At 32.7% G+C, this 20,550-nt stretch overlaps 1 protein-coding gene across 2 annotated transcripts; it reads right to left on the bottom strand.

The window, feature by feature from the left end:
* Positions 1 to 11,757: 11,757 nt before the first annotated feature.
* On the bottom strand, positions 11,758 to 12,650 carry LOC115879357. 2 transcript variants are annotated; one of them, XM_030896139.1, is made up of 3 exons: positions 12,209 to 12,650; positions 11,967 to 12,132; positions 11,758 to 11,899 (listed from the first exon to the last, which is right to left on the bottom strand). In XM_030896139.1, exons 1-3 carry the CDS (start codon positions 12,365 to 12,367, stop codon positions 11,796 to 11,798), a joined length of 429 nt encoding a protein of 142 aa, XP_030751999.1. In that variant the 5' UTR covers positions 12,368 to 12,650; the 3' UTR covers positions 11,758 to 11,795. The 2 variants fall into 2 exon arrangements, with proteins under 2 accessions (XP_030751999.1, XP_030752000.1); XM_030896140.1 differs by having other exon boundaries at positions 12,212 to 12,649.
* Between the last annotated feature and the right edge of the window lie 7,900 nt (positions 12,651 to 20,550).

The following is a 20,550-nucleotide window of genomic DNA, read 5'->3' on the forward strand; positions in this document are numbered from 1 at the left end:
ACCTCCACACAAGGCCATTCAACCTTTTCCAATATGGCGGAGATAGAAGTGCTTTATTTGGCGCGTATTTTAAAACCTGTTTTATTTCCAAATAGACATTTTTCATACAAATGTCGGGTTAGATTACGTAATATTTCACTAATTTTTTAATATACAGGGAGTCTAAAGCTCTCCACATAAGTATGGAATTTTTTGTATTATTACTTTTCTGAAAACATCAGTTAGTTACTTTTTATAAAAAGGTCTGCTTTCTCAGAAAATAGGTAGGTAGTGTACTAGTGTGTAAATATTCAAACTTGAGGTAGCATATATAGGGTGTTCAAAATCATCGGAAAAAGAAATAACCAGAAATATATGACAGAAAATAGCAATATAAACTAAATATTCAACTGCAAACACATACCTACCATACTTTAGAATTTACTGCACGTTTGATAAATATATAATATTATGGACAGTATAGAAAGTTACTTGTCTTAGTAAAAGCCTTGGTAAATGCTCTTGGAATTATAAACTACACTGGCTTGGGTTGAAAAATATGGAATATTTTTCCTATGTTTTGCAGCATTACACAAATGGGAATAAAGTTAAACTATAATAGGTGAGGATAACTAAAAATTATAATATGTGTTTCAAGATTTTATATAGAAAAAAAACTAAATACCTTTTTATAACGTCATTCCTTTTTTTGCATAGTTCAATAAAATATTGGATATTCTGAACAAGATGGATTTAATAATAAATTCTGACGTATGTGAGGGGCAACTGTGACCTAAAAAAAGACTCACATCCAGGCCATTTATATTTTCAAATGTGAATGTTGTCAATATCTTTCTGTGATCTTTTTGATGTAAAAAGCTTGACTATTCTCCCAATATTTTACTTATAGTAAGGTAAGTGTAAGCAGTAGCCATAACTACATCCTCACTAGGGTAACAGAGGCTTTGGGGCCTTTGGCCTTTTTGAGGCATATTTAATGCACTTCTTACCCGAGAACTACCAGTAGGAGTGAAATTATCTCTTTTAATAGCTGTCAACCATTTTTTACGAAGCTCCTCATTTTTGGGGAATACAAAAGCAGAAACCTTGGGACCCCCTCTATAATTCCCGTGACAATTTGGAACCAGAGCATGTAAAAGGTATGCTACAATAAAATGTTAATACCTACCCTTTAATAACTATCTTTTGTGATTATTGTAAGTAACCATTATAAAGTACTATGAAGACTGGCGGTGAAGGCTTTTTACTCATTTAGGTGTAATATCTTGATAAATACTTCTAGTTCTTACCTTAAAATAATTAATAATAGAGGAGTAAGAAAAGCAAAAAGTTTGAAGTTCCCTATGTGGATGTCTGGTTTGGATTTTTATTACACTGTTATTTTATCACAATTTTCTGATCACACCAATGACCTCTAAATAAAGTAGACCCCATTTCATTCATAAAAAGAAAAAGATCAGAATCAGACATTCGTTTCTTGTTCTATGCGAGTGGGAACAAGACGGGCTAATCGCAGTCATGAAGGATTCCCGAGAGAATGGCAACGCTGTTCAGAGATCTTGAGAATGTGTGCCAGTGGCGTAGTTACTTTGATTGTAATATATAATTTAATATTATATTCTCGTAAATATGATTTTTGGATACGATATATTGTTGTGCTAGATGGCTCTTCAAATTTTGAAAATGACTACTTCTATACTCCAATCACTTCTATACGAAAATAACTAATTGAAATTATGATATGCACATTTCCACAGTAATGTCTGTAAATTGCTCCAGTAGTAATATAATCCATCAAGCGTTCAATGAATACGAGCCGAAGACGACTTTTATAAAACATTTATGTGAATTAATGGTATTATTTTGATTGAAGCAACGGTGAAAAATGAGAATATTTTAAAACTGTACGTGACGAATTGCAATTTAATATTAGGTATAAAAATATTACTATTTATAACAACAATAATAAAGATCTTTGTTAAACAAAAGAAAATTTCTAAAATATTTACTTATTTCTGGATCAGTTTCTTCGCGGATAATCGGGATCTTGTACTGAATAAATAATTAACTATTCAATAAAACATATCAAACAAAGACGCATTCATCTTTTAAACTATATAATTTTTTTTAGTCTTAATAAACAAAACAAAAAATACATTCCTCCATTACAAAAATTATACTATCAAAAAAAAACGGCGTTAAAAATGACAATCGGTGATAATTTTGGCAAGGTGATATGTCATGACCCCTACTCTTGTTTATTTTTTAATGACACTTACGGGCAGTAGTACGCCTTAAGGTTGTATTTGATTTTTAAATGGTGTAATATAAATTCGAAAATTTTTTTTGGATATCGATTTGTGTTGCTGGAAACGTTCTATCCTTTTATAATATTTCTATAATCAATATTAGTTTTTGACAAGTTTTATGTCAATTTTTAATAAATGACATCTAGAAATAGACCTCGCCAAAATTATATTCGATTGTTATTCCCAGCAGTCTTTGACGCCGTTTTTTTTTTCGATCATACTGTATTTAATATGTAATATCCATTATATAAATCTATTTTGATTTTACACTTGAAAAATCATCTTTAATTAAAAATCCTAATAACAATCAGTATGATCGAAAAAAAAGGCGTCCAGTTGGCTTAGAAATGAACATCGATGACATTCCCCATATACGCCGTTTTTTTTTTCGATCATATGGTATATCACTATTGAACATTTTTCGTAATTGTGACATCATTAATTTTTTTATATATTTTTTCAACAAATTAATATTCGCATTTGTATACTTGGCAGGAATTTCCCCGAGCCTGTATTCTTATAAGAAAGGACATTAACTACACATGTGTTTCAGAATTTACAACCCGAGATCTTGTTCCTATCATGGTTCAGCTTAATATCGAGGATTGCAGTAAAAACATCGTTATTGCCTCTGCTTACTTTCCGGGTGACGGGGAGGCACCGCCTCCGGAGGTACGGGAGCTCGTGCGATTCTGCAGCCAACGGCGGCTACCTCTGCTATTGGGATGCGACTCCAATACACACAATGAGGTATGGGGAAGCACTAACACTAACACTAGAGGTGAGTGTTTACTTGAATTCCTCTTAGCATGCAATCTTGAAGTTCTCAATGTAGGGAACAGCCCCACGTTTGTGACAAAAACGCGGGCAGAAGTGTTAGATTTAACAATCGGGAGTGCTGGTGTAATCAGTTACGTGAAACAATGGAGGGTCTCAACGGAACCCTCCCTATCAGATCACAGAATCATCGAGTTCAAATTAGGAGGAATCACACCCCAAACAGAAACTCGAAGGAATCCAAGAAAAACAGACTGGGACATGTATAACACCAATCTCGTAGACAACCTAAACCGTATAGATGCAAGTAGGGCCAGAAACCATCTGCATCTAGAATGGTACAAGGGAAGTCAGCGGTGCAATATTGGATGCATATGAATCTAGTTGCCCCGCAAGTAAAGGCATACAAAAAGTAACAACAAGCCCTGGTGGAACAAGAAGTTGGCCAAACTTAGATCGGAGGTCCGACGACTCTTTAATAGAGCTAAATCCAGTGGCGAATGGCAGCTCTACAGCGAGAAATTAACTGAGTATAAGAAGGAGATAAGAAGGGCAAAGCGGTCTGACTTTAGATCCTTTTGCGAAAACATCACTTCTACTCCTGATGCAGCTAGATTACACAAAGCTATGGCCAAGAGTGGATCTATCCCCATCATGGCACTTAAGAAATCTGACGGAAGCTACACGGAGGGAGAGGAAGAGAGCAAATCTCCTACTTTATACACACTTTCCAGGTAGCATACCTATTGATACTTATGTAGCTCCCACTGAACCTCACAATCCTTGCAGGGAAGATTGGGAAGTGGCCAAGCTAGTAATAACAGAACAAAAAAAGCTGAAATGGGCGATCGACACCTTTCAGCCCTATAAAAGCAACAGGAGTGGATGGGATCTTTCCTGCCCTTCTAAGGAGGGTCAGCAAATAGCTACTCACCATCTACTAAGCATTACAAGAAGCAGTCTAGCGATGGGATATATACCAACCACATGGAGAAGAGCAAAAGTAATCTTCATACCCAAAATAGGCAAAACTGACTGGACAAATCCCAAGTCATTTAGGCCTATTAGTCTCACATCGTTCATACTAAAAACGCTGGAGAAAGTAGTTGACAACCATATTGGAGAAAATCATCTAAAGGTTAAACCACTGCATGATAGTCAGCATGCATATAGAACGGGCAGATCCACAGAAACTGCTCTGTACCAATTAACGGAGCTAATACAGACAAGTCTGGATAGCAAAGAAACAGCAATTTGTGCCTTCTTGGATATTGCGGGGGCGTTTGACAATATACCACATAAGGTGGTCAGGCGATCTCTAGAAACAAGAGGGGTGAACAGAACTATTATTCGCTGGTTCTGGGAAATGCTGTCAACACGAACAGCAGAGGCTCAGATGGGCACCAAAACTGTAGCTGTTAAAACAACGCAAGGAACTCCACAAGGTGGAGTAACCTCCCCTTTGCTGTGGAGCTTGGTGGTGGATGAACTACTAGATGAATTAACTCTAGCGGGAATACACTGCATTGGGTATGCAGATGACATAGTCATGATCGCTCGGGGAAACATGAAGGCACCTTGTGTGTGATATTATCCAAAGAGGACTCCGTATCACTGAGATGGTGTAGGACTGTCGGGCTGAGTATCAACTCAGACAAAACCGCGATAGTGCCATTCACCAGAAGGCGAAGTCTGAAAAACTTGAAAAGAATCAACTAGATGGAAAGGAAATACTGCCAACACAGGAAGTTAAATACCTGGGAATAACCCTGGACAGTAAACTCCTGTGGAACAGGCATATTAAGAACACTATCAGCAAAGCCATAAAGGCTCTCATGATATGCAGAAGACTGGCCGGAAATAGATGGGGCTGTGCCCCTAACATTTTACGCTGGATGTATACCATGATAGTAAGACCCATGATTACTTATGGAGCAGTTGCCTGGTACACAAAACTAGAGCAACGGACGGCAAGGCTAAACCTATGCAAAGTCCAGAGACTAGCATGTGTTTGCATCACAGGAGCCATGAGAACCTGTCCAATAGCAGCAATGGAGGTCATTCTAGATCTAACACCACTGCACATTGTCATTGGTAGATATGCCAATGCGACAATGATTAGAATGGTCACTAACGGAATTAGTACTGGGAGAATTTTCAGATCAGGGGCTTGGAACACCCTCAAAAAGGAAATACCACTTCTGCAACTCCCAGTGGACGATATGCCAAGAACGTACAACTTTGACAAATATGTCAATGTAGTATTGAGCAATAAGAAGGATTGGAAGAGCAGAGCAACGCTTGCCCAGCAGTTAAAAGACCATACCATAACTTGGTATACTGATGCTTCCAAAACCAATACGGGAACAGGGATCAGGTGTTTGGGCCGAGCTAATTACTCCGAACCAATGGGCACTTACCTAGTATCCTACAGGCAGAAATCTACGCTATCGAGAGATGCGTACAACTTATCTTAGATAGGAACTATCGGAAACAAGAAATAGCCATCTTATCTGATAGTCAAGCAGCGTTAAAGGCGATCAACTCAGTATCAATCAATTCGAAATTGGTCAAAGAATGCATAGAGAAGCTGAATAAATTAGGCAAAGAAAACAAAGTCCTCCTACACTGGGTGCCTGCTCACCAAGGGATAGAAGGCAATGAAAAAGCAAATAATCTAGCTAGGAAAGGAGCGAACACTCCACTAACTGGACCAGAACCGTTCTGCTTTCCAAGTGGTAACCAACTCAAGGCGGAACTCAAGAACTTGGAAGATTCCATCCGCAACCTGGAATGGAAATCTTGCAATGGTCTAGGACACTCGAAGAAGTTTCTGAGGGCTTATGATCAAGAAAAATCACAGATCTTCCTGGGTCTGAGTAAGAACAATCTTCGGATTGTCACGGGGTTTTTAACAGGACACTGTCTCCTCAATGAACACCTCAGTAGATTGAAACTAAGAAGAAACGGCGAATGCAGATTCTGTGGGGAAGATGGTGAAACACCAGTACACCTCATCACTGAGTGCGCCGAGACGACAACCATTCGTGCCATGAATTTTGGTACGACTGATATTGGAGATGGAGAACTACCCTCTATAAAACCGTCCCAGATACTGGCTTTTTTTGTCAAAGCCCTGGGACTGTATGATGAGTTATGATTCAAGAAAGGGGGACACAATGGATCTGTAAGGTCGAAGTGATTAACCCCCCTCCCACTCATTCTAAATTCTAAATTCTAAAAAGGAAGAAAAGTAACTGATGAATTTAAATATAAATGTTTGGCTATATTCTAAAAGCCAAGCCGTCAAACAAAAAATGAGCCGTCATTTGACAGCTGTCAAAAAAATTTCAATGTTGTCGGATTTTGATAAAAATCGATATATAGGATGGCCATTGGCTAAAATGAAAGAAAAAAAAAATTGAGCTGTCAAATTTAACAGCTGTCAAAAAAATTTCAATGTTGTCCGATTTTGATAAAGATCTATATATAGGATGGCCATGGGCTAAAAGGAAAGAAAAAAATTGAGCTGTCAAATTTGACAGCTGTCAAAAAAATCTCAAAGTTGTCCGATTTTGATAAAAATCGATATATTGAATGCTCCCTACACCATAGTCGGTTTTTATCTTTGAATAAGAAGACTAAGGAAGGAGCATATCAAAAATCTTAGGTACACCGCGATGGGCCTCAAATATGGCCGACTTAAATTCCGGTTTATCAGTGTCGTTCTAATTTTATTTAAAAAATGTAAAACTATGATGTAGGGTAGACGTGGGGGTAGACTTAATAATTTGTTGTTTTATTTTACGTTGTGAATAAATGTTGGTAGTTATTAAAATTGTTATAAAAATATATAATTCTAATAAAAATAGATAAGTTATAATAAGTATTTATTAACACAAACATCCGATACGCTACTGAAGCAGGTAAGTCAAATTAACGTATCTAAATTCTTTGACATCTAATCTTTGACAAGTAATAAATAAAAGCTAAAATGCAAGAAAAATATATAATTTAGTTAATTTAAGTGAATTTCATAAATGATCGGTTTACTACACGTATGTATATTATACAGTCACTTACTAGCGAAAAGTTGTTCCATTATTTCACTCAATTTTGCCGAGATCTACCGCACGCTACACAACCAACTATTTTAGAATCTTTTTCGATAAATCGCGATAGTGTCACTGTTAATTTAAGTTCTGCCACAATTTCCATCTAGATTTACTACCTTTATACAACTATCAGTAGTAGAATAAATAATAAATAACATAAAATAAGCTCCGTAAAGACTGACAAATCCACAAAATTTCAAATCAAATTCAAATGTGTCAAATGAATCGTCAAACAGAACTGTCAAGGATCCCCACCCTAGAGTGCTTTTATGGTGCTTTTTCCGCCCACCATGCATGAATACATGGATAGCATTATGCTCCTTCCTTAGTCTTCTTATTCAAAGGTTTTTATTTTATTTGTCTCACATTTGAACTGTCAAATTTGACAGCTGTCGTTTTTTTAAGTTCTCCTTTTTTATGAAAATCGATACACATATTATTAGGATGCCCATAGGTAGTTATTGAAGAAAAAGAATTGAGTTTAAGTGTATGGCACTGAGAAACCAGCATAACTTAAAAAGTAAAAAATAAATTTAAGAAAAAAAACTTGTTAAAAACAAGCTTTTATTTAAATACATTAAAAAGAAAAAATAAACTTTTTCTTTAAAACTTTTATTATGTCATTACACAATTTTATATTATATAAAAGCTTAGCGACCAGATTAGCGACAAGCGATTTGAGTGTACAGTTGCACTCATAAAAATCTGGTACAACTTTATCTTGTAATTCGTCTAATTCCAATATCTTGTAAACCTGTCATTATTCCCATCCAGGATAAATTCATCCAGTTTAGAAGAACATTTAAAAACTTTGTGTGCGAATATTACATACGTGTACTGAAAATTGCCAAAATGATCTGGCAAACATCTTATTAAAAACGGCAGACCTTATAAAAAAAACGAGACCTCTTTTCTTTTCTCTCTGAATTGTCATGAGCTATCCATAAAAATTAAAAATAGATACGGATAATCAGAAAAACAGTAATTTAGAAATTAATCTTGTTTGTCATTTTGCAGGATACCTAATAATAAAAATTACTTTGAATGCCGTAGACAATGACTGAGTATTAAAACTAAAAGAATTTCGGACTTCCATTATACTACTAAACTACAAAAACCAAAAATATCACACAATAAACAAAAATAAAACAAAATATATCACTCAAGAAAAAAATAAAATAAATTAAGCGGCACGCTACTGACTCAAAGCTGCCGTAACTGTACGTTGTCGATGACAAAGACTACGACTGACTACGACACTGGTTAATTTCTGTCGCTGGCACCATGCTGGCACTGCTGGCACCCATAATGGCGGCGTGCGCAAGGGTATGCGCGTAGCGTTCCCGCCTAAGCGAGTTGGCCTGCCGTGTGATTTATATGCCGTGCCCACAGAATATACTAACGAAAAAGAAGCCCAAGTTCCTTGTAATAAATCGGTTCCATTTTCGTAACGCCATCTCTCGACATAGCTGACATTATAGGTTAGCCAAAGGGGTGCGGGGCCGGGGGGAATTGTAAAATACACTTTTTTATTTTAATTTATTTTTATTCGCTATTTGCAATTTTATTTTTAAAACATATTATGTGAAACAATCACATAATATGTCTTAAAAATAAAATTACAAACGGAAACAAAAGGAATTAAATAATCTGAAAATCTACAAAGTTTATTGATAAAAAAGTTAGGCTATGCAAATTGATAAGTATATTAAGTAACCTCTTTGGTATAACATTGTTAAACAAACATTAACAAATCATAACATATCAGATCATAGAACTAAAAAAAGTACTATTACATAAAAACAGGTGATACAGTACTTCAAAATTAATTTTAACATAATATCAAAACCGAAAAATCAAACTGCAAACACAACCACTCTTATCACAACAGAAATTAACACACACTCCCGCGGCAAATGTCCAAGAAAGACTGATCATTCATTCTGATTGGTCCTGTCCGGTCGTAGCTCACGTCGTATTGTCGGTAAGCAAAATCCCTGTCCAAAAATTTTGACGATCAGCGCCATCATCCGTCATAATTGGGAAACTTTTGCTGGAACCATTTTTAATATTTCACTTACATGGCCCTGGCCGTGCCTTTACCACGGCACCTTTTACCTTATGGTGCGTTTAGACTTGAGCACGCACGAGCTGAGCGTGCGCTCACGGCATTCGTTCGCGTCTCGGCTCCGTTCAAATTAAAAACTTATTTTTCGACGAATAAAGTGATCCATTTGTGCGCGCACAGCAGTGTTGTGTTGGCGAAAATAATGGACGACCAAGAAAGAGTCGAGGCTGCAGTCATTGTTATGCACAGCTTAATTATTAAAAAGAAGAAAAATCGAAAACATCGTCGCTGGTGGCAACCCAAATTTTTAGAAATCGATATATTTACTGCAACAAATTAGTGTCTGAGGAGGGCTATGATCAGTTCAAAAACTTCACAAGAATGACCAGGCTCGACTTTGAATATTTACAAAATTTAATAACACCAAAAATTACGAACAAAAGATACAAATTTTAGAATAGCAATTTCATTAATATCGACATATTCAATATTAATTTTATTTACAAGGTTTTGTCATGCTTTATATTTTTTTTGATTTTTTAATAATACAAAGAATGTTTAACATCCCATAATATAGGCAACTTTTAATATTTTTCAATTAATAATAACGAAGATTCATTGATCCACTCCATAATTTTAATAAAGAAAACGAAAAAAAATCACACACGCACGCACGAACGCAGACAAAACAAATTGCCGGTGCAAATTAAGCGTTCGCGCACACATAAAATCCCTTTGAGCACGGACCAAAAACCGACACCAGACGGCTCACGTTCGCGGCTGCTCGCGCACTGTCAGATTCAGAGTGAGCGTGCGCGCACAGCCGTTTACACTTGAGCATTCGCGGAGGATCAGTGCGTGCGTGCTCAAGTCTAAACGCACCATTATGGTTTGGTTTGGTGCGCACGCACTGATCCTCCGCGAATGTTAAAGTGTAAACGCACGCTCACTCTGAATCTGTCTGTACGCGAGCAGCCGCGAATGTGAGCTGTCTGGTGTCGGTTTTTGGTCCGTGCTCAAAGGGAATTTAAGTGTGCGCGAACGCTCAATTTGGACCGGCAATTTGTTTTGTCTGCGTTCGTGCGTGCGTGTGTGATTTTTTTTCGTTTTCTTTATTAAAATTATGGAGTGGATCAATGAATCTCCGCTATTATTAATTGAAGAATATGAAAAGTTGCCTATATTATGGGATGTTAAACATTCTTTGTATTATTAAAAAATAAAAAAACGCATGGCAAGACTTTGTAAATAAAATTAATATTGAATATGTCGATATTAATGAAATTGCTATTCTAAAATTTGTATCTCTTGTTCGTAATTTTTGGTGGTATTAAATTTTGTAAATATTCAAAGTCGGGCCTGGTCATTCTTGTAAAGTTTTTGAACTGATCATAGCCCTCCTCAGACACTAAGTTGTTGCAGTAAATTATATCGATTTCTAAAAATTTGGGTTTGCCACCAGCGACGACGTTTGCGATTTTTCTCTTTTTTAATAATTAAGCTGTGCAAACAATGACTGCAGCCTCGACTATTTCTTGGTCGTCCATTATTTTCGCCAACACAACTCTGCTGTGCGCGCACAAATGGATCACTTCATTCATCGAAAAATAAGTTTTTAATTTGAACGGAGCCGAGAGCGCGTACGAATGCCGTGCATCAGTAGAAGTGGCATTATTCCATTAAAAAAGAATACAAAATCCAGAGAATAAAACTGGAATAAAACCAAAGAATAACATAAAACCCAAAAATACGCTCAATTAGTGGTGACGTCATGTTGCGGAAGGTCGTGTTGCTGAATCCAATTACTGATTTCTAAGGGATAATTGTGTTTTTCTAAGTTCCAAGTAATTAAATTTAGTCTTGAACCTTATAAATACCCTGTAAATTTTGTATTCTCTGTTTTTGTGTCAACCTTTTGAAATTTAAAATAAAGATAATTATGGAGTAACCCTATACTTTCACCAGAGTATGCAACAGAGCTTTCACCCTTCTTTCACCAAAAAGATGTGTTCGATAGTGATTAAAAAATACTAAATCTTTAATTTGATATTTAATATTAAATACGAATAATAGTTTTAGCTTTGCTGGCAAGCTTTAACAGCTATAAATTGAAGTAAAATGTAAATTGGAGCAAACACCTCTGAATAATCAAATGATATTTGACCTAGCAGCTTTTTACATAAAAGAAATTTAAATACAAAAATCAAGATAAGGAAAGTTGTTGACCAAATCAACCTTAATGCGCAAAATCTAAATGTTGTTTCCATAAACATTCTTATAAAGACAATTATACAAAAATATGCATTGAGAGCATCTCCAGTGAAAAGTGGAAAAAAAATCATCCACCAGTCATTGGTGTATGGCTCCACCTCAGAATCATATTTGAAAACTAACATAATAGTAAATATTAATATACATATTAAATTAACCCATATCTCAAACACAGTAAGTCCAAGCCACTTAACCATTTCATGAAGAGTAAAGAACATTTTTCTTTTCTAAACGAATGCTTTATTAATAATTGCTTTATGCTTGTAGTAAATCCCTTTTAAAAACTTGAATTCTTAAAGCTGAATTATATCTTCGCTGAATTTCATAATCAGCATTATCAACTGTTGGTTCTAAATCATCTAAAAATTAAGATTTATTTACAAAACTACTATTAGGTTTGTTTAATTTATGATATATGTATTATACCTATTAAAACAGTTGAAAAAGTTTTGGCATCAAGTTCATAGGAGATAAATTTTTCAGAAATCTGGAGAGCTAACAATATTCCCCTCTGTACTGCAGCTCCTAAACAATAAATAATGATATTTTTCTCGTCATTTCTGACCAATTTTAAACATTGTTCTTCAAGTGCCTGAAAGTATTGACACAATTTAGTTTTACTTATTTATTTATTAAGTCATCATTTAATAGTAACTCAAGTATACCACTACCTTATTACTTGTTGTATTGCTCACATATATTATGTTTTTACCAACTTCTGGTTTTTCAAGACGGCGTTTACAAAATGTTTGATTTTCTTTTGTCTCTTTTATGTTTTTGGGCCGTCGACTATTAATCTGATGTTTATTTCTTAAACTTTCAGCCATTGCATTGCATCGGGCATTAATGCGATGCGAGACTCAGGTAAAGGGGTCGGGTAAAGATAGTTAAAGGTTAAAGCGGGTCTGGTCCACTTTAGGTATATCGCCAATCTTGAAGTTATTGATGTAAATTTGATATTAATATGTTCTACAATTAATATTTTAACGTTTTAAGTACGGATCGTCGGCTAAATGTTCGAGATCACTTCACTATTGATACTTAAAATATTATTTTTAGGTTAAATTTAGGATAAGTTTTCAATGTGTGCGATAATTATGACAGATGAGAGAGAATGTGTTTTACTGGTTGTATTATTTTCGTTTAACTTTTAAAGCAACGTTGCCAATGCTAAATCGGATATTGTTTTATTTATGCTTTCCTATTAATTTTGAAAAATAGCGGTAGCAATATTAAGCTGATAAGAATATATATTATACTTTGGGTAAAGGCAAAGAGTAGATAAGACAAGAGACGACAGTGAACAAAGAAGTCGAATTTCGCGAGAGAGATGCAGATATATTAAAATTTAAAGGTCCCATCAAGTCCCATTTTGTCTGTTGCCAAGTATATTTCTTTGAAAAATAAACAAGATTTTCTGAAAATAAATTAATAATATAAGAAGGATATAAAGTAACGTATGTTAATACGGAAATGTAAATTTTTAGTTTAGGTTGGTTTAGGTTCTTTTTTCGCAATACTGATAATATCAAAGAAACAGAATGACTAAAGTTGGTCGATTTCAAAGATAAACAGATAAATCTGAAAATCTGACAACTGCGCATTTTATTTATTCGAACCTAAGATTTTAGGACGCTAATCAGCTGTGCTAATCAGGCTTAAACATAAACAAATCTGATTAGTTGTTTTCTTGCATTTTTGCCTTTTTAAAGTGTGTTTTCAGAGTTTTTCGATATATTATCGTTTTGAGAGTTTTTAAGGTTTAATTTTAGTATCGTTTTTATTGCGTTCTAATTTGTAATTATTGTTAAATATGAATACTGAACAGGACACGAGTAGCAGGAAAAGACGAGATGGTGGCATTGTGTGTGCTTATAAAGACTGCAAAAATAGGTCTTGTTCTTCGACAAACATAATATTTCACTCTTTTCCAAAGGATCCTGAAAAGTATTTTTATAGAAATATACTATATAATTATGTTATTAAACTAAATGTAATCCATAGATCGAAGACATGGTTAGAAGCTTGTAATTGCGAGGATTTATTAAATAAAAATTGAGCAACTCTATTTTTTTGTACATAAACTCCACATTGTGATATTACACTTGTTCAAGTCCATATGTAAAAAAAATACACGTAAATAAAACATTTCTTACAAATCGACTTGGTCACTTTCTCTTGTTTACCAACGATATACAAAATATTGCTTTTATTATCTTTATTCCCCGACAAATATGTTTCTAATTATAATTTATTTTATATAATATTTAGAAAACTCATTTTTTTTTTCGTTTCTATTTATCTCTTTACCCACACAGTAACTATTTATAAGCTATACAGGCAAATTTTAATAATAGTCTATTTCAAATTTCCCGCGAAAAAGTTACGAAAATTTAAAGGGACAAGCGAGACGAGGTCACTCTCCCCACCACTCAAACATGAAAGGTACCGCGCGAACTGTCGTCTCTTGTCTTATCTACTCTTTGGTAAAGGTGTGGATCCGGTGGCTGACCTTGAAGGCCATATTTGCAGCATTTGATCATCGATACTACGCAAGCGCACATCGTCGATGTTGCCAAATTGCAGTTTATTTTCGAATTATTTGCAGTTAAATTTTTTTTTTGAGTGTTAATCAATAATAATACAAATTCTCTAATTAATTTTATAATTTCAGATTTATCTTGATATCCAAAATTAAGGTAAGAAGGATAATGAAGATTTTGAAATGAAAGTATTATGAATATATAAAATTGTACGTAATAATAACAGAGATATGGAAGTGGTTGAATAATAATAATATTTATTTATATATTTACATTAGAATTAAAAATTATCATTTACGGATTTTTTCTTAATGGTTTTAAACTTATTAGAATTATTTTATTTCTTTCAAGTTATTTAATTTCTAGTTATTTACAGGCAACAATAGTTTTCATTATATTATGTATATTGATGTTTTGAAATATTACCATGACGAGTCTTATAGAACAATACACGTCAATGGGAGATAGAGGTAACATATTTTACCTATAATGTTACTAATATAATATACTTTGATTGTAATGTTTGTATCATATAATTTCTTAAAAATATCAAGTTAGTGGATTAATAGCAATTTTAGACATATATTTTATCGAAGAGTGTTGATAAGACTAAAATAAGCTTTATGTTTTATCTTTTTCTCTTTAGAAGGGAGATGGTTTGTATCGTAGAATACATTACAGTATTTAATATCGTGTACTTTGATATTCTTTTCTTAATTTACTGCAATTTCTTGTTTCCTATAATGCCAAATCTTGACAATATGGTGAAGGTTGAGTTTTGATCTTATTAGTTTTATACCTGTGTTTATACAAGACCAAATTAAGACTTAGTTTGTGATTTATATTAAGATCTTTCTTATAATATTTATTATGTCTTAATCTTATGCTTTGTCTGGAAAATAAATGTTAAAATATCTTAATTTTGCATATCCTATTCCATCCTTCCATTAGGAAAAATATGGTTTATAAATCATATTATAGCTAAGAAAATCACATAAATTAGGTGTAAGAATAGAGAAATCTTAAAGTAGCAGAAAAATTATGAACATGACATGGAGCTACAGCATTTAAAAATTAAAAAAAAGGAAGAACTTGGACATATAATTTCCCGAATTTTTAATAAAGCCCTTTTTAAACGTAGCATAATAATCTAGAGTAATTAGATTAATTATAGGAATCGAGAGTTTTATTTCTATTTAATTTTATTGACTATGAAAATACATAATAAGCGTTCACGTGTTGTGCGAAATATTAAAATAATATATAAATTCTTGATAAATAATATACCGCGTACTATGATTGAAAAAAAAATAGCGTCAGCGATGACTATGAAATGAAGATCGCTGTCATTTTATATGGGAAATGTCCTCAATCGTCATTTCCCAGCCAACTGGACGCCGTTTTTTTTTCGATCATACGGTATATATTGACAAAAAACACTGAAAAGCACATATTTGTTTTCTACTGAAAATAATTCCAAAATAACTTACAATCTGGCAACATCGAAGATGTGCGCATGCGTAGTGTCTGTGGCTATATGCAGCAGAAACTCGTTTCAAGGTCAGCCACCGGATCCACACCATTACCAAAGCAACCAAAGCTTGTTTTTAAAAAGTTTTTTTTCTTAAATTTATTTTTTACTTTTTAAGTTATGCTGATTTCTCAGTGCCATACACTTAAACTCAATTCTTTTTCTTAAATAACTACCTATGGGCATCCTAATAATATGTGTATCGATTTTCATAAAAAAGGAGAACTTAAAAAAACGACAGCTGTCAAATTTGACAGTTCAAATGTGAGACAAATAAAATGAAAACCGACTATGGGGTAGGGAGCATCCAATATATCGATTTTTATCAAAATCGGACAACTTTGAGATTTTTTTGACAGCTGTCAAATTTGACAGCTCAATTTTTTTTCTTTCCTTTTAACCCATGGCCATCCTATATATAGATTTTTATCAAAATCGGACAACATTGAAATTTTTTTGACAGCTGTTAAATTTGACAGCTCAATTTTTTTTTCTTTCATTTTAGCCCATGGCCATCCTATATATCGATTTTTATCAAAATCGGACAACTTTGAAATTTTTTTGACAGCTGTCAAATTTGACGGCTCAATTTTTTTTTTGACGGCTTGGCTTTTAAAAATATAGCCAAACATTTATATTTAAATTCATCAGTTACTTTTCTTCCTTTAGCTGATTTGTTAATTTGTGCAATTTGAATATTAACAAAATTTGCTATGTCCATTGATGGACATAATTTGTACGTAGCCTCTTTAGATTGTTCAATAGATAATTTATTGGGTATTTCTTTAATTCTTGTTTGTAACTCCTGGCCAGGGTTCGGAAGTAGTTAAGACGTAATTTACTTGATTAACTACGTGTAGTTTTTCTTCAAAAACTACGTATTTTCCTGTTCATTAACTACATGAAAACTACGTTAATAAACTATGTATTGAAATTATGAATAATTTCCCTTTGTATGAGGTGTAATAGAGATAATATGATGTAAATATTATATTTAAAGTCATATTTCTTCTGTTTTCTTAAATACATTATGTGTTTTTAAAGCTTCAACTTATTATTACCTCACCTTAAACCTTTGATATTTGAAAGTTACATACATAGGTTACATAAACTACATCCTCTACATAAACTACATTAACTACATGTAATGTAGTTTATGTAGTTTTTAAAAGTAACAAGTAGTTTTCCGCACCCTGCTCCTGGCATGTTTTTTAATTTTAATTGTCTATTCTCTAAAGTTAAATGTTTAATTGATTTTTTCATTTTTACTTTTTGAGGAGTATGCGCGGTTAACGATTCATTTGTTTAGATAAAAGTATTGTGTAAATAAAATTCAGTTTCAGTCAATTTCAATTACAGTATTTTTTTAATACGACCCTGTCTAGCAATAGTTTATTTTCTGGAAAATTTTTTGATACGTTTTAATCCGGCCCTGACTCGGCACCCATAATGGTGTTTTCAAGGTCAAATTTTATAGAAATTTTAAACAATGCTTTGAATAAGAAGACTTTATGGTGGGTTCATACAGCCAAATAAAATAAAATAAGAATAAAATAAAATAAAATAAGAAAGTTGGTTATATGGGATACCGTACATGCGTTCATACAGCCAAATAAAATAACAAATAAAATAAGAAGTCTTTATCTTTTAACTTCTTGTTTTATTTTACGTGAAAACGGCTTTGCGCAAGCTTAATTCTAACCTACAAATATTTTCAGTTTGGATTTAATTTATTTTATAATTTCACATAAGTAATATTTATAATATAGTAGGCAACGAATAAATAAATATACTATAAATAGTAAAATTACTATAAACAATCGTAAAAGTTAACTTTTATCCAGCCTCATCGTACTGCGCATGAGCAAATATATATTTCTTCTTTTATTTTATTTGACTGTATGAACGCACACAAATAAGAATTCCTTATTTCTTATTTTATTTTATTCTTATTTTATTTTATTTGGCTGTATGAACCCACCATAAGGAAGGAGCAATAAGGATATTCGACTGGCCCAAAACGTGCCGTATTTGTCGAGGAAGTCGATTTCGTCACTACCAATGGGCGTCGAGTATTTGAAATTGAAAACATATAAATTGACGGTAACCTATGTTTTTTGACTCATTTCACTGACAAATGTGATGAGATTGTTATTGTAATTTATAGATCCAAAATCCAAACGTTATTTGAATAAATAATTTATTTTAAAGTTATTTCCTAGAGGTTTGGTTTGGCCCATAAACAAAGAAAGAAGATAGACTGCCCTCTCCCTTGTTAAAATTTGACTTTGCCACCCCTATTATATATCAAAAACTACGACTTTAGTGCCATCTAGGAACGTTATCCCTATTTAAGAAAAAAGAAAAAAAAGCAGAGGCCTATATTATTTAAATTATTTATAATTAGAGTTTTCTACTGTACCTACTGTGTGTATATTACTTTCTAGGCGGGTTATTCAAAATAAAACACATTTTTATTTTTTAAATCTATAAACATTTGGCGTTAACCTATCTAGATAATAACAATAACAAATATATAGAAATACTATAGAATAAGAAATAACCTTATTCTGTGGAAATACCTTGCAAAATATAACATATATATACTTTTTTTAAATATACCTGTAAAATAGTTGTGTTTAAACATTTTCCACATGTACTTTATATAGATGTTATTGTTATTACCTACATAGGTCAAGAGCAAACTATTCCCATTCTTCAATTTATAACTTTAATTACATATTTACCTATGATAAACAAACATGTAATCAGTGATGGACGTATAAATACCGGACGGGTAAATACCCAACGGGTATATAAATCAATGAACACACTAATTTTATAAAAGGAGTTCGCGAAGACCGCATTGTAAATACCTCTATGGTAAATACCTAGTGTAATATCAGTATATTTCAGGAATATTGTAGATAAATTCCTGATATATTTTGGTATATTGGCGGTCCTCGGAAACTCCTATAAAACTAGGGTGTTCATCTAAATGTACAGGTATACGATTATATCCAAATTTTATTTATATACCCGTTGGGTATTTACCCAATAAGCATATACGCCCATCACTGCATATAATGTATAAGTTAATATTGTCAAATAAATGGCAATAGTTCACTCCAACACCAAATATGTATAGATTATTAATTTATTTGCACATTTATATAATTTTCTTGGTTTGTTAACAAAAGTTAACTATTCAAGAATCAAGTACATTCATACAATATATATAAATATTAAGTAAATCATATTGAAGATATTGACATAATGAATGGAGTTTGAATAAACATACAGATATAATAAAATATTGAAAATTATACACAACATTGTACAATCAGAAGAATATTGGATAGGTACTTCGTTCACTAACAGCCAAATGATAATGTTGTTGATGGAAGCAGGTGGGGCCAGTGTCTGATATAAATAAAATAAAAATAAAATACTCTACAACCAAAAAGTTTTATGACTAAGCAGGCATTTAGTTTAACAGTTCAAAAAATCTATAATGTAATTTCCCATAAGAATTTTTATCTTGTCATCATGCAAAGCACACTTTATCATAAAACTTTTTGATCATATACAATTACAATATATAAATTTGCCTATAAAGTTGTGTTGGCTGATTGCTTCCATCGTCGTGGAATATCAGATCTAAAACAAAATCTTAAAAATCAAAATATTTTATAATTTTAATGAGCCACTGGGTTAAAAATCCACGGAGACCAATTTCTCAGTGGCTCTTTCTTTAAATACAAAGTTGCCTAGCCAAATAATAAATCGACGGTTCGGGGGCTCTCCCCCGTCGTCAAATTTAATAAAGAAATAACTTTTAATATAATAATTAGGAATTATGACATTACTCAAAAGGCCATAGTATTTATTAAATCAATATGTATATAAAGAATTTATCTAAAACTGATATCTAAAGCAAAATGGATTTAATAAACTAAGTAAAGTTTTGTTAGAACAGAATTTTAATGATTCAAAAATAGTTAGTGCTTGCCTTTTCTTCTCTTTTCATATTTACTAAATGCTAAATTTGTTAAAATATCAAGATTTTTATATCTAATATCTTTACCACTTAAAATGTTGTTAACTGTTTTAATGTAATGAAATAAACATATATTAATAGAAATGGACACAAATTTGGAAACCATAGCACTATGATCTTTACAAAATAACGAATTGAAATTTGTTTCATTGATATTTGATTTTAATGATTTCTTAATACCATAACTATTAATTATTGACGGCATCATTGAATATACATTTTCTGAGATTAATTTAAAACTATTAATAAATGTAGCCGACGGACTAATTAAAGACCCTTTACTATATTGTCGTTTCCTAATTAAAATATTTTCAGGTAAATCTTCTTTGGATTGCAAAATACTTGCACAATCATCACAACTATGTTTTTTATACAATTTTTTTATTACTACACCTGCGACATAAGGTGTTGCTAAGTCAATATCTGTTTCTCTGTTTGTAAAATGTTTATTAGGATATACAGGTGTTTTAATGTTTGGTGGTTTAAAAGGCCCCTGTTTAATGTGAATAAATTCTCTAAAAGTATCAAGTAGACCTGATGACTCATCATTTTCGCAATTTGAACCTAAAGAATGTGACGACATAAAATTATTAATTATCAGAGTTTTGACTGAAGAAATAAACGCAGAACAAGTAGGATTAGCATTAGTTACATTATGACTTCTAATTAAAGAAAAGAAATTCTCTACTGGATCCTGATTAAACGACCTTGGAGAAAAATATGAGAAACCATTATTTCTTAAAATTTGCCAAATATATATAAAACTATTAATAGTGTGTTGCCAATTTTTTAGAGATGGGGTTATTATTTTTTGAGACTGACCAGAACTATAAAACATAGATTTTAAAATTACAATAGCATTTTTCCAAGTTTCGA

The sequence above is a fragment of the Sitophilus oryzae genome, unplaced genomic scaffold, assembly GCF_002938485.1.
Source record: "Sitophilus oryzae breed Bouriz unplaced genomic scaffold, Soryzae_2.0 scaffold_1576_pilon_pilon, whole genome shotgun sequence".
Lineage (NCBI taxonomy): Eukaryota > Metazoa > Arthropoda > Insecta > Coleoptera > Curculionidae > Sitophilus > Sitophilus oryzae.

Bases quoted from the DNA above. Each gene is read 5' to 3' on its own strand.
- LOC115879357 (XM_030896139.1), bottom strand. From the start codon at position 12,367: ATGGCTGAAAGTTTAAGAAATAAACATCAGATTAATAGTCGACGGCCC. The intron at 12,133-12,208 runs GTGGTATACTTG...CAATACTTTCAG, and splicing joins ATACAACAAGTAATAAGGTA to GCACTTGAAGAACAATGTTT. The intron at 11,900-11,966 runs GTATAATACATA...CTTAATTTTTAG, and splicing joins TTTTTCAACTGTTTTAATAG to ATGATTTAGAACCAACAGTT.